At 47.8% G+C, this 13,955-nt stretch overlaps 2 protein-coding genes and 1 long non-coding RNA gene across 4 annotated transcripts in view; 2 read left to right on the top strand and 1 right to left on the bottom strand.

Moving 5' to 3' along the window:
- Positions 1–5,644: 5,644 nt before the first annotated feature.
- Positions 5,645–5,980, top strand: LOC136379888 (uncharacterized). The gene is made up of 2 exons (XR_010746817.1): positions 5,645–5,771; positions 5,803–5,980. It is a non-coding gene; the product is annotated as an uncharacterized lncRNA (long non-coding RNA).
- On the bottom strand, positions 5,770–13,336 carry ADPRH (ADP-ribosylarginine hydrolase). 2 transcript variants are annotated; one of them, XM_066347540.1, is made up of 5 exons: positions 13,198–13,336; positions 12,216–12,266; positions 9,973–10,311; positions 7,539–7,899; positions 5,770–6,519 (listed from the first exon to the last, which is right to left on the bottom strand). In XM_066347540.1, the coding sequence occupies exons 3-5, from the start codon at positions 10,283–10,285 to the stop codon at positions 6,105–6,107; spliced, it is 1,089 nt and encodes a 362-aa protein (XP_066203637.1). In that variant the 5' UTR covers positions 10,286–10,311; positions 12,216–12,266; positions 13,198–13,336; the 3' UTR covers positions 5,770–6,104. The 2 variants fall into 2 exon arrangements, with proteins under 2 accessions (XP_066203637.1, XP_066203636.1); XM_066347539.1 differs by lacking the exon at positions 12,216–12,266.
- CD80 (CD80 molecule) overlaps positions 13,093–13,955 on the top strand; it is a 29,701-nt gene continuing 28,838 nt past the window's right edge. Inside the window, 1 exon segment of the mRNA XM_066346916.1 lies at positions 13,093–13,432. Coding sequence (XP_066203013.1) covers positions 13,093–13,432 — 340 coding nt within the window.

Below are 13,955 nucleotides of genomic sequence, written 5' to 3'. Positions count from 1 at the left end.
GGGATGCTTTTCTTTACCCCCCACAATAAGCTGAATGAAGGAGGGTCTACAAGCTGGGGTTGAGGGTGACCACATGAACGTGACAGTGGCATCTATCTCCAAGTTAGCTGTCCGCTGAGCCGCCTTCTCTGTCCTCAAGGTCGGTGTGGGCAGCTGTAAAGACGTCTCCTGTTGTCTTCACATCTCTGTATCTCCTGCTGGGGAAATGGAAAGACAGCAGCAGGCTGGGGCAGCCTGCTCTCCCACGGGCGATGGACCAGGAAGGATGAGTTTCTCTCAGGTTGAACGGACCCCTCAGAACACAGCTGGTTTGAGCCTTTCTTACCAGTGTTCCACCCACGAGGCCGGTATCGGGGCAACATGGAGAGGAGCAGGAGCCCCAGAGGAGGGAGAGGAGAAACGAAAGAGGTGTCTGTGTCCCCATTTCTCCTCTAAGTTTCCTGGGCCGAGGACTGACCGTGGTGGGGAGAAAGGAGGGCGTGACATGAGTTTTAGACTTGATTAAACTGGGCTGGGACTCTCGCTCCTGGGGGTATGTCCGGAGGAAATGGAAAGGGTCTTGAAGAGCTATCTGTACTCCCATAATCCCTGCAGCACTATTCAAAATGGCCAAGGCATGGAAGCAACCTAAGTGTTTTCAACAACACGGCTGGACCTTGGGGGCATTAGACTACATGAAATGAGCCAGACAAGAAAGACAAACACCGCATGGCATCATTTATACTTGAAATTAAAAGTCAAACTCAAAGAAACAGAGAGCACAAAAGTGGTTGCCAGGGCTTGGGGCGGGGGTGAGGGAAACGGGAAGAGGTTGGCGGAAGGGTACAAACCTGTAAGATGAATAAGGTATAAGGATCTGACTTAAAACATGGTGATGATATTTTTTTTCCTTTCTTTCTGAAGCTAGAAATGGGGAGAGACAGTCAGACAGACTCCCGCATGCGCCCGACCGGGATCCACCCGGCACGCCCACCATGGGGCGACGCTCTGCCCACCAGGGGGCGATGCTCTGCCCCTCCGGGGCGTCGCTCTGCCGCGACCAGAGCCACTCTAGCGCCTGAGGCAGAGGCCAAGGAGCCATCCCCAGCGCCCGGGCCATCTTTGCTCCAATGGAGCCTTGGCTGCGGGAGGGGAAGAGAGAGACAGAGAGGAAGGAGGGGGTGGGGGGTGGAGAAGCAAATGGGCGCCTCTCCTATGTGCCCTGGCCGGGAATCGAACCTGGGTCCCCCGCACACCAGGCCGACGCTCTACCGCTGAGCCAACCGGCCAGGGCCTGGTGATGATAATTGATAACACTGTATTGTATAATTGAGATTTACTAAGAGAGCAGAACTTAAATGTTCTCATACACACACAAAAAAGATAAATATGTGAGGTGATGGGTGTGTTAATTAGATGGAGGAAAGCCTTTCAGCATGTACACTTTTATCATATCACCACAAAGTACACTTTAAATATCTGACAATTTGTGTATGTCAGTTATTCCTCAAGAAAGCTGAAATGTTTTTAAAACCTGGGCCAGAATGGACTGGATTAGAGTTTTAATACTCCCCTCACTCCAAGACCCAAGATCTGCGTGAGCTGCCAAGATGATGCTCAGGAACAGAAAACGCAGCTTCGGAAGCATGTGCGTGAGGGCGGTAGCTGGAGAAAGATAAAGTCATTTAGTGTTTGCTTCTTATTCAGACCATTCGCCTAACCAGTTCCCAAACAGGTCATGCCTCACATTCCACTTGTTAAAATCTATTCTTCTGCCCCTTTGTATATTGTGAGAGTTACGCATCTCAGCTCTGCTGTTTGGTCAGCGCAAATAAAATTCTAGCACTGTGCCTTGCAAACACAGGTTTTCCTAACTGCTAGTGAGAAAAAGACTTACTGTCCAGACAGTGAGTGGTGTAGGTAAAATGTGGACTCGCATCCTCCCATAATCACAGTACAATTACAATTAAGCTACAGAACGATCATCGTTCAGAACAGCCTGAAATTGAGCTGAGTGGAAGGCCTGTAAGTAGGGCATTAAAGAAGCCACAGCAGACTGGAGAAATGAGCAGAGATGTGGAATGGGCCTGTCCCACTCCCACGTGTGGCAGATAAAAATCAGGAGGGATAGCTCAGCTGTGGAGGTCCCCCCTTAGGAGTGAGGGGTCCCAGCCCCACACCAGGACCCCCACCCCAGGGTTCCAGTGCCAGGAAGAGAAGAACCCATTACTTCTGGCTGTAAAAACCAGCAGCTATTGTGGCTGAGATGGAGACGGCTGGAGTCCCAGCATCCCTCTTAAAGGGCCCGCACATAAACTTACTCTGACTTACTTCAAGCACTGGGGCTGCAGCCTGAAGGGCAGCAGGGACACACAGGGAGGAACTGAATCAGGGTGAGGGCTGGAGGCTGGCTTTCTTCCAGACTGAAGTGCCTGCAGTGGCCCTTGTTCCTTTGCTGAGCCTCTTCTCCACAGAGCCTATGGGCAGGCACCATATCTGAGTCTCTATCGGCCTGGCTATCACTGTTTGCCAGCCTATGGTGATTGTCCGAGATCTCACCCCACCCATCTTGTGGGCCTATCCAAGCTGTTTCCAGTGACTTTTTCATTATGAATGACCTACTTTGGCTCATGCTTCGGACTTTCTAAAAATCTCTCAACCAAGCAGCATCTGGCCTCTGCATATACCATACATACCTCTTGCTAAAGTGGTCCCAGGCCCAGCATTTGTGGCAGCCAGCCTTGGTTCACAGGCTGGCCTCACTGGGGCACCTCCAAGCCCAGCACAAGGAGCAGCCATCTGCACATCGCTTTGTAGCTCATGCTGGGAGGCCCCAGGCAGGGCACAGGCAGCAGCTGACCTTGGCCTGCACCTCCTGGGAGGCCCCAGAGCCATCCCACCTGATGGAGAGCTCCAGACCACCTCAAAGCACCACCCTACCAACTCCACAAGTTACATACTTAAGAGGTGAACTCGGCAGGCACCAGAGCCCTGCCAAAATAAGTCTTGCTCTGTGAGGTGGGCCCCTACACAGCTGATCCTCCATGGTGGTGGCAGCCAGTTCTTACAGCTGATCAGCCTGGGGCGTGTGTGTGTGTGTGTGTGTGTGTGTGTGTGTGTGTGTGAATCTCTCCCATTGACATACAACAGCAATGAGGGCTCAACTACAACAGGAGGGTGTACACAGTCCACATTAGGGGAGGGAAGCCCAGCTCTTTTGAACAGGAGGCTGCACCACTGGACCCTACCGGACACCTACTATATTAGGCCACTATACCAGGTGAGAGAGTGTTAGGAGAAAATGTTCTCTTCAACAGCTACAGTAAAGCGCATTCTATTCTGCATTAAAAAATCAGCTCTTATCCATGGGAAATTGAAAATCAACCTGAGATTCTCCATCTTAATCTTCTGCTCCGGAATCTTGTGGTAAAATGTATATACTGTTTTCTAGTATTCTAACCCTGTCTTCAAAATATTTATACAAAGGAGTTTTTTAAGACACCTGCATTTTAAGAGATTACTATGTATCTTGTGAATTGTAACCCACCACCCCTAAAAGTCTGCAATTCTGACTGGCTGTCCTACTGAATCATCTCTAGTCCTAGTTGTAACACTTAAAACGGTCTTTTTTTTTCTGAAATACATAAATACGTGTGAGAGATTTTTGAGCCAGAAAAAGAGCCTTAGGATTTCCGTCTCCCTTTATGTATATGGCTCACAAAAATTAGGAGATATTTCAAAGTGAATATGAAGCAATAAAAAAAAGCATTTGATTTTTTTTATTAAACAATAACATCAGAAAAGCAAATGACAAGTCAAAGAAAGTTGTTTGATTATGCAAATGAGATCCAAAACCAACTTTGATATCATTGGTGAAAATGCACTATTCAAAAGACTCAAAGTACTGGAGTATCTGCATGTTTTTTTCTGATCCTTTAATTTTTTTTGAGCAGTTTATTAGTCTGAAATAAATAAGGATATTCTCAAAAACTGAAATGAAACACTATGTATAGTATAAAAGAATGAGAACTTCCATGCCTTTGCTGGAGTCTTGCTTCAAATACAGAGTCGACAGCCTTGTCTCATTTAAGTCAGCACATAGGCACAGGTAAAGCCTCAAACTCTCGACCTCTCACAGCACATCTTGGCCAAGTCACTCCTGGCAATCACGAAGCAGAAGGCATAGAAAACAGAGGTGGAACTGCATGTTGAAAGCACTCACATCAACACATTCTGAACTTCCAGAGTCAACACTTGTTGAACATCTACCTCTCAGGGGCCAGGCAGAGAGGCCACAGAGGGAATAGACACAATCCCTCATAAGGAGCCTGAAGTTGCCCCAGAAGACACACAGACACCACATAACAGGATCCGTGTGGTGCAGCTAGGCACAGAAGGCTGTGGATGCAATGAGGAGAAAGTGGCCATGTGCCTGAATAATCAGAGTGGGTTTCATGAAGGAGTTTCTATCTGATCTGGGGCTTGAAGGATGAGTATGAACTGACAAGGTGAAAAAGGAGGGGGAAGAGCATCAAGAAAATGAAGAGAGGGGATGATGTATTCATTGACCATGATAAGAAGTTCAGCGTGACACTTTGTTATTGGTAAAAATAACTCCGGAGGGCAATGAAGACTGTAAGACTGGAGGTAGGTAGCTAACTAAACATATTCACTTCATATATATATATATATATGTGTGTATATATATATATATATATATATATATATATACACACATACACACCTATGACATATTTTCTGCATGCTAGCTTCTCTCTAGAGGAGAATAAAGACAAGAAAATAGTCATTAACAAGCTAATAACATATTAAGCGCCATGCCCAGGAAAAAGCTGCTAGGAGCAGATTCTCCCCAGACCTGAGTAACTTGGATTGCAGAAATACAATTAAAAAATACTTGGTGGGAGAAGGTAAGAGAAGTGATACATTTAAAGGCTATTTAGGGCCCTGGCCGGTTGGCTCAGTGGTAGAGTGTTGGCCTGGCGTGCGGGGGACCCAGGTTTGATTCCCGGCCAGGGCACATAAGGAGAAGTGCCCATTTGCTTCTCCACCCCCACCCCCCCTCCTTCCTCTCTGTCTCTCTCTTCCCCTCCCACAGCCAAGGCTCCATTGGAGCAAAGATGGCCCGGGCACTGGGGATGGCTCCTTGGCCTCTGCCCCAGGCGCTAGAGTGGCTCTGGTCGCGGCAAAGCGATGCCCCGGAGGGGCAGAGCATCGCCCCCTGGTGGGCAGAGCGTCACCCCTGGTGGGCGTGCCGGGTGGATCCCGGTCGGGCGCATGCAGGAGTCTGTCTGACTGTCTCTCCCGTTTCCAGCTTCAGAAAAATAAAAAAAAAATAAAAATAAAAATAAAATAAAGGCTATTTAGGAGATAGACCATCTAGTAGATTCTATATTGCTCGCTGTGCCCATGCTCCTTACAGCTTGCCACTGCAAACATCTCTGAGTCTTCACCTGTTGGCATCAGTGTTTGGCTTGCAAAAGAGCCAGGTTAAGAAGCACCAGAGACTTGGTAGTGAGGACCACCCATGTCAGATGGAAGTCAATGAATAAGCACCCCGGTCTGCTTGTCCCTCAGGTGGGACACCTGTGAAGAATGCCTTACAAAGAGGACCCAGAGGGACTGAGTCCCACTTGACAACAGTGGTAACCTGTTCACTCCCAGACCTTGTCCTGTCTCCCCTCGCATTGCTGTCTCACTTCCCCATGGTCCCGCCAGTGCTCCCTGGAACAGCCTCTCAAATAAACGACTTGTACTCAAATCCCTGTCTCAGAGTATTTGGGGGAACCTAACCTGAAACAACAGAAAAAAACTTTGTGAAAGTTTAGCTGATGAAAATGAAGGCTCAGATAGGAGGCCATGAGATTTCTAGCTTGGGAGATGCCGACCCCATCAGCTGAGTTCAAGACTCTTCAGGATAGGAAGAAAGAGTCAGGGAGAACAGAAAGATCCTGGGAAGATTGAGTTTCAGGTGCCAAGGAACTTGCTATCTCAAAATCCCCTGAGTACATGGTGAAGACTCTTGACTTTGGAAAAATTAAAAAGAAACTGAGCCAAAAAAGGACTATACAAGAGAAGAAACCACCAGAAATTAACATCATATCACCCTAAAGGGCAAGTGCAGTGTCTTCCTTTGACCCAAGAGCATATAAAGCCCTAGCTACTTCTTCCAGCCGGTTTCTGTATTCTAGCTTCACATAGTTGGAGGGACTCACTCCTCTGAAACCATACATAACTCCCCACCAGCAGCCAGCGATGGCAGCTGTCGAGTCACTGTCTCCACCATGGAAAAAGGCTCGGTGGGCAAGCTCCTTCCAGGAGTCTCCTGCAGCCAGGATGGCATCGTAGGCGATCATGGGGGCATCGTGTCCACTGCTGCCACCCCAGCCAGAATAGCTCACGGAGGTGTAGAACTGATCCCTCTCCTTCACATCATAGGGCTTGGGGAAGGTAGGGGCCGACTTGCCATTCAAAATCCCTCGAAGTTTTAGGTACTTTTCCCAATGGTCTTGGAAGTAGGACCTATAGGAAGGGGAGAAAAATCTACAGTCAAATGAAAAAATAAACATAAGGAAAGGTTTCATATGGATGTGTGAACAGGGAAAATTCTAAGATAACTTCAACTTCTTATATTAATATCATAATGATATACAAATCAAAATGAGCTCTATTGAAGTAACAGCCACTCCATAAAGTTTTGCTAAGAATTAATATAAACAAGGCACTGATACCTACTGCTAAATTAAAAAGATATATAGCAAGTTAAAGGTGAAAAGTAAAGGTTTATTTTTTCCTGAGTACAGAATAATGTCAAGTATCACCTTTAAAGGGGGAAACTTTATTTATTTAGTCTGTCCTTACATATTTTACTTTCTTTTTATTAATAAAAATTGTGTATATTTAAAATATACAGCATAATGATTTGATATACATATATATGATGAAATGATTACTACAGTCAAACTAATTACCACATCATCTCTTTATGTATTTCTTTTTCCCCAAAGGGAACTTTAGAAGATCATGACCAGGGGTGATTTCAGCAGAAAGCCTCTGTCCCTTTCTGTTCCAAGAAAGACAATGTGAATTAAACCCAAGAAAAAGGGAAGATGTGGTCTTACCACCCACTAATTAGCTAGTAAAAAAACCTGTTTCTTGGGTATTCTAGACAAGAATTGCAAGATATTGTGTGTCAAGACAACCCTGAAAAACAAGTTCCAGGAGATAAACAACGAACGTCATCTCAGTATCGGATAGACACGACAATTACAGAAAGCTGGAAACCAGAACAGGACCGCTGTCGTGAGGGAAGTACCTCAGCTACACTACGCATTGAGGTCTTGGCTTGACCACCTGATAGTAACCATTGCTGGAACTAAACCTGAAATCCTTAGCAGGTGGGGGCTGATGCAATGGATGACAAAACTGGATGGTGATGCCGTGACGGTTGCCACAATCTAGGAATTCCAGGCGCACCCAGGCACTATGTATGCACACAGATTCAACCCTTTTCTAGCAGGAGCATGCACCTACAGACTCACCAGTGCTGCAGATTCTTCTCCACAAAGTAGCCCGACTCGACAATGTACTTTTTAGCTTCCGGTAGTACCTCCATCAGTCCCTTTCCCCATTGGCAGGGAGGCTTGCCATTCACAGCATAGGCTGTAAAAAGAGCGGACACGAGGGCTCCCAGGTAACCGGTGGGGTGGTGGTGGGTCATGCGGCCACTCTCGATGCTCACCTGGACCAGCATGTCCAGCTGGCTGAGGTGAGGGAACCTGAGGCCGATGCACATGGCTCGCATGGCAGCCCCGCAGCCTCCCGCATGGTCATTGAAGGGAACCCTCCAGCCATCGGCTTTGTCTGGCTCCAGCTGCATGGCATAATGCACCGAGGTACCACCTGGGGAAGGGTCGGGTAGGGCACGGGGTCAGCGTAGATGGAACAAAGGCTCCAGCAGGAGGAAAAACACAAGTTCTGTTTCTAAGTTTCTTTGATGGAAATAGAAAACCAATATATATATACATGATGATGAATGCCCTCAAACTACAAACCCCAAGCAAACACTGTGCCTTACTTTATATATATATATATATATATCTTAGCATGATAAGATTAATAATAAAAGAAGCAGGTTTGTATAAGGCAGCGGTTCTCAACCTGTGGGTCACGACCCCGGCGGGGTCTCCTAAAGCCATCAGAAAATACATAATGCATATCAGGTATTTACATTCCGAATCATAACTGTAGCAAAATTACAGTTATGAAGTAGCCACCAAAATTATTTTTTGGTTTGGGGTCATCGCAACATGAGGAACTGTATTGCGGGGTCACAGCATTAGAAAGGTTGAGAACCACTGGTATAAGAAGGAGTCTTAGAATTTTTGCCAGCTATTACCAAGACATCACAATAACTCAAAAAGTTAGTTGTATTATTCTCTTTTTTAAATGAATAAGCTAAGGCTCAGAGCTTAAGAACTTTGCCCCTCAAAAATCACGTATTATTAGTGGCCCTGTCAAAACCATCATGCTCCAAGCCCAAGCCTGTAGAGAACCCAGTGAGAACCTGGCAGTTGGAATTTCCAAATGTCAGAAAGAGGACAGAGCTCTAGAAAAAACAGCACTGGGCTCAGAGACGGAGCAGTGGGTTCGGAGCCACAACGTGCCCGTGGGTGCTCTTGGTCTTCCCCCCTCTGGGAGAGAGGTGTGACCAGACTTCTCCCATCACCACATCCCACTGGGAGCTGGGAGCGCACACATGAACCAAGCAATGGCAGTATACTGTGCGGTGTTGCGTTCTTGTTCCTCATGGTCAGTTCATTCACAAGGTCATGGAAGACAGAAGTGGACAAAGGAAACTTCCCACTTGTCAAACTGATAACACATGTTGAGAAAAAATGAACAGACTGGCTTGTAAGGCCAACCGTTGGGGTCACCAGAGACTCTGGGCGTGTGTGTGGGAGTGGATTTTCACCAGGAGGTGCTTTTCATCAGCTCATAAGCTGAATTGTGTCCCCTAAGAATTCGCATGTTGAAGCCCTAACCCCTAGTATCTCAGAATGTGACTGTATTTAGAGACCGGGCCTTTAAAAAGATGATGAAGTTAAAATGAGAACATTAGCATAGGCCCTAAATGCAATCTGACAGTTGTCCTTATAAGAAGAAACTTGGACATACAAAGAGATGCCCACTGTGAGAGGACACAGATATAAGGAGGCTGTCTACAAGCCAAAGGGAAAGGCCTCAGGAGAAACCAAAGCTGCCGACACCCTGATCTCAGAACTGTAGCCTCCAAAACAGTGAGCAAATAACTTAAGCCACCAGTCTGTGGCATTTTGCTGTCGCAGCTCAAGCTGACTAATACAGGAGGAGACGTAGATGGGCTAGTCTAGCGGAAAGGGGATTCAAGTCACCTGGCAGCCCAAGCAGCTGTAACAGTTTCCCAAGGTGGGCAAGAACCACTTGTAAGCAGACCTGCAAGCAGAAAAGGAGTCTCCCCAAGACATTTTCTATTCTTTAAAAAGAAAACAAGGTTTCCTCGACACTTACTCATTACAGAAAGCAGAAAACACAAATAACCCAAAGAAAAGAAACTATAAATACTCCAATTATGTTCCTAATTATAGACATCTTTGTGTATATTATTCTAGACTTCTCCCAACAAATATACATATATCCTTTAATAACAGTGGGTTCCGAAGATATATCCTGTCTTCTAACCTTCTTCTTTTTCACTTAATATATAATATCTTCCCATATCAGTAAGTAGTTATCTGTATAATGTTAAGTGGCTACTAATATATCACCGTAATAATTGCAATAAATAAATTACGGGACATTTAGGCTGTTCCTACTTTTATCACAATTATAAAAACTACTGTCTCCTTAATATGTAAATCTCAATCCACACTTTCAATGACTTCCTGGGTCTCCTTTACTTCCCACTTGCCCGGGACCTCGGCTGGCTGCCCTCACCTGGCGCCCGGCCGTCCATGTCTTCCATGCAGTCTTGGTAATGCTTAGCAAGGAGGGAATACAGTTGACCCAAGTCTGAGACTGTTCCAGCTTCCGCAAGAGCTTCTGCCGTGGCCAAGTGCATCACCGTGTCGTCGCTGACCCTCCACCTCTCCACATCTATGGCGTCCAGGCCACCAAGCCGGGTCAGCTGCTGGTGAATGTTCTCCCCGTTCCGGAGGAACTCCCACTTGCCGTTGAAGTAGCCCAGGGCGTCTCCAGCTGCACTCAGCACCATGGCAGCCACATACTTCTCGATCAGTCCCCCACACATGGTGAGGCTGTCTTTGGGGGAAATTACTATAAGACACATAGAGGATGAGGAAAAAGAAGAATCAGAAAAAATAATAGCCCTACCTAGATTTTATTGAGCACTTACTTTTTGTAGGTACTGTATTAGTAAGGTGACCAATTTTTTTACAATGAAAAGGACAATAATAAATTGAAGAAAACGATATCACAAATATTGATAAAAGAAACATTTTATTCATTGCAACAATAATACACTATAATATGATAAATGCATAATAAAAACATTTGTAATATTTTATATTATAATTATGCTTACATGCCTATTAATTTTTAATAATAATTGTAAGAATAAAGTACTCATTTAGACACAAATATGTCAGACATTTACAGATTAGTCTTCCGATATCAAAAAGGAGGACATGTAGGAGGACACTTTTTGAGGGAGGATGGAACTTACAAAAGAAGGACTGTCCTCCCTATAGGAGGACAATTGGTCACCTTAGTATTAGGTGCACCTCATTTAATCCTCACAACTGCTCTGTAGGAATGCATTATTAGGCCCATTTTACAGGTGAGTTAGATGAGGGTTGCAGAGGTTAACTCCGTTTCAGAAGTGCTAAGTGACTTGTCTTAGGTCACAGAGCTAAGTGGCATGGCTAAGATCCATCTGACTCCAAAGCTCATGATTTTAACTACCACTCCATCTTTGCCTCTCTACAAGTGGCAAGCCCATTACATTCTGCAAGTCAAACCAAGTTTATAATTTTCTTCTTAGCTGGGATTTGGCCTTGGAAGTGCATCCCCCCTTAAACAACAGTACTTTCCATTACAATTCTCTGTTCACATTCTCTGTCTCATTACTAGGCAGGGATTATAGTATGCATTTCACAGGTTTAAAAAACTGGGGCTCAGAGAGACGGTCAATTCACACAACCAGCAAGTGGAGGCACTGGGACCTAAATCTTATTCCAGGCCACTCACCTCAACACAAATCTGTTTATTGGGACAACCTGTTTGTGCCTCAGCCTCCACATCTCTAAACATGATGAAAATAGTAACAGTCTTCTGGGTTTGTTGTGAGGAGTAAATAAATTCATTTTTCTGAAGCATTTAGAACAGTGCTTAGTGCATCATCAGCCCTATTTTATTATTTTTATTATTCATACACAACCAGGGAAAAGATTTTTCTATTACTGAACTAGAATACTTTCTCCTCATAACCTTCCTTTCAACAGCAATTTGTTTTTCTCCTACACAATTAACTTCTAGAGACCTACGATCTCAGCTGATATAACCTCCATGACTCTAACCCTGGTCAAGTGCTGGTTTTGCTGCAGGCGCATTTCAATTCTCCACCGCACCCTATTGCCTGTAGCATTCAAGTGCAAAGTCCTCTTTCTGCCCTAACTGGACCCCACCCTCCTCTATTTGCATAGACCATCTAAACACCTTTAATGGCTGGTACTCGAGCTCATTCTCCCCTCAGCTCAAGCGTTTCCTCACCCAGGAAGCCTGTTCTCCCTCCCACTTATCTAAACCCAACTGACTCAGGGTTTAGCACGGGGGCGTCCAGGCGTCCTCCCCAGCTGCGCTGCTACGGCCTGGAAACGCAGGCTGGCGAGGCTGAAGAGGAAATGAAGACTGGGCATACCAATATTGATCAGGCTGAATCTCTCAGCCCACCAGGGATATTTGTAAAACGTTGTTTACATGCTTTATTATTTATATATGATGCCTAAAACTGGACTTCTGGGCTACTAGACCTGACTTGGCCAAGAATCAGTTGCGTGATTGTGGACAAGCCACCCCTCCTGGACCTGGATTTTCCCAACTTTTAATTGGGGAGTGGGGAGAGGAAGGGGGGAGAGATGCTCCCTGGGCTTCTGTCCCGCACTGAGAGCTTCAGGGGACCAACTTGAGTCCCGCTGTACCCTCTCTCCCAACATCCTCACCTTTCCTTCTGTAATTCCTTCTGGCTCCACCAAAAACGTCTGTTTTGTGAGCTGCAAGCGGGATGGGAGACAATGACCATCTCATTCCTTTGGGAAAATCCTTTTAACTTTCACACATACTGCTGCTCTAGCCTCCGCTTTCAGAAAGCTTTTTTCACTTAAACTCTTCTGAGCTTTCACAGTTGACATTCTAGCTCCGCAACTCCAAATTCAAAACTAAGGTTGGTTAGCTGCTTCCGGACAGACCGCCGCTGCTGTCTGGAGGGGTGGGGGCCCCTGGTCAGGGCGGGGGAGGAGGGCGCGCAGGGGAGGCTGTGCCGGGTGGGGGTGGGGGTGGGGGTGGGGGTGGGGGTGGGGGTGGGTGCCGGGGCCCTGGGGCTGGGGTGGGGGTGGGTGCCGGGTCCCTGGGGCTGGGGTGGGGGTGGGGGTGGGTGCCGGGGCCCTGGGGCTGGGGTGGGGGTGGGGGGGGGGGTGCCGGGACCCTGAGGCTGGGGTGGGGGTGGGGGTGGGGGTGGGTGCCGGGACCCTGGGGCTGGGGTGGGGGTGGGTGCCGGGTCCCTGGGGCTGGGGTGGGGGTGGGTGCCGGGTCCCTGGGGCTGGGGCTGGGGTGGGGGTGGGTGCCGGGTCCCTGGGGCTGGGGTGGGGGTGGGGGTGGGTGCCGGGACCCTGGGGCTGGGGTGGGGGTGGGTGCCGGGTCCCTGGGGCTGGGGCTGGGGTGGGGGTGGGTGCCGGGTCCCTGGGGCTGGGGTGGGGGTGGGGGTGGGTGCCGGGACCCTGGGGCTGGGGTGGGGGTGGGGGTGGGTGCCGGGACCCTGGGGCTGGGGTGGGGGTGGGGGTGGGTGCCGGGACCCTGGGGCTGGGGTGGGGGTGGGGGTGGATGCCGGGACCCTGGGGCTGGGGTGGGGGTGGGTGCCGGGGCCCTGGGGCTGGGGGGGAGAACGCACACCGCGGCCAAGGCCGAGGAGGGCTGGGGGTGGGGTACCTGGTGGCCACGGAGCGTGGAGCGCGCGGGGCAAGGGCAGGGCCGAGTGCGAGGAGCTCAGGGTTCCGGGAAGAGGCCTGGTCGCTGCCGGGACCCAGCCGAGCTTTGCGCGACAGTTGTGGAGCTGCGTCGCCAGGCCCTGGGACCACGCCCCGCGCTTCCCAGACCGGGCAGGAGTGCCGAGCGAAAGCCCTGGGCCGGCCGGGGAAAACCGCGCTCTCTTTCGGTGGCTTAAGTGGGCCCCAGGGAGACAGACGCCCTGGCATCTCTGCATGACCAGCTATGTGGCCAAAAACTCGGGAAAACGGCCCTTCTTACCTTTTTGGAGCCCTCTGCCATAAAAGGGAACAGTAATAGTATTTCTTAGGGTGGTTGTTAGATTAAATTTAACTCTTGTCACTTATTTGGCAGCAGAGTATTATTTTTTTTTCATCCTGCTAGTCAGTAAGAGAAAAACTGAGTCCTTTTGTTTAAATAAATTAATAGTGTCACTTTTTAAAGGAACTAGAACCAACAGAGGTGTTAACCAAAGAGATTCAGGCGATAACGAACTCATAAAAAACTCATATACAAGCATTTTTATGAGAGACAGGCATGCAAAGAGCAACCCAAACTATAGTCCGTAGTGATGAAAGAAAGGCAGGGTTTATAAAGGCAAAAACCTCAAAATGTAATTTTTTCATACAAATGAAGGTTTTCTGGCTGGGTTAACAGGGATTAATTAGTTCTAGTATGTAAATGAAAGGGTCCAAAACTCC

Source organism: Saccopteryx leptura, chromosome 8 (genome assembly GCF_036850995.1).
Source record: "Saccopteryx leptura isolate mSacLep1 chromosome 8, mSacLep1_pri_phased_curated, whole genome shotgun sequence".
In the NCBI taxonomy this organism is placed as follows: Eukaryota; Metazoa; Chordata; class Mammalia; order Chiroptera; family Emballonuridae; genus Saccopteryx; species Saccopteryx leptura.
Note: the sequence above shows the minus strand (reverse complement) of the source record. Positions and strands in the feature narration are given on the sequence as shown.

Coding starts and splice junctions, on each gene's coding strand:
- ADPRH (XM_066347540.1), bottom strand. CDS start 10,285: ATGTGTGGGGGACTGATCGAGAAGTATGTGGCTGCCATGGTGCTGAGT. Junction 7,900..9,972: donor CATGGACGGCCGGGCGCCAG/GTGAGGGCAGCC, acceptor ACCCTTCCCCAG/GTGGTACCTCGGTGCATTAT. Junction 6,520..7,538: donor GAGAAGAATCTGCAGCACTG/GTGAGTCTGTAG, acceptor CCCTTCCTATAG/GTCCTACTTCCAAGACCATT.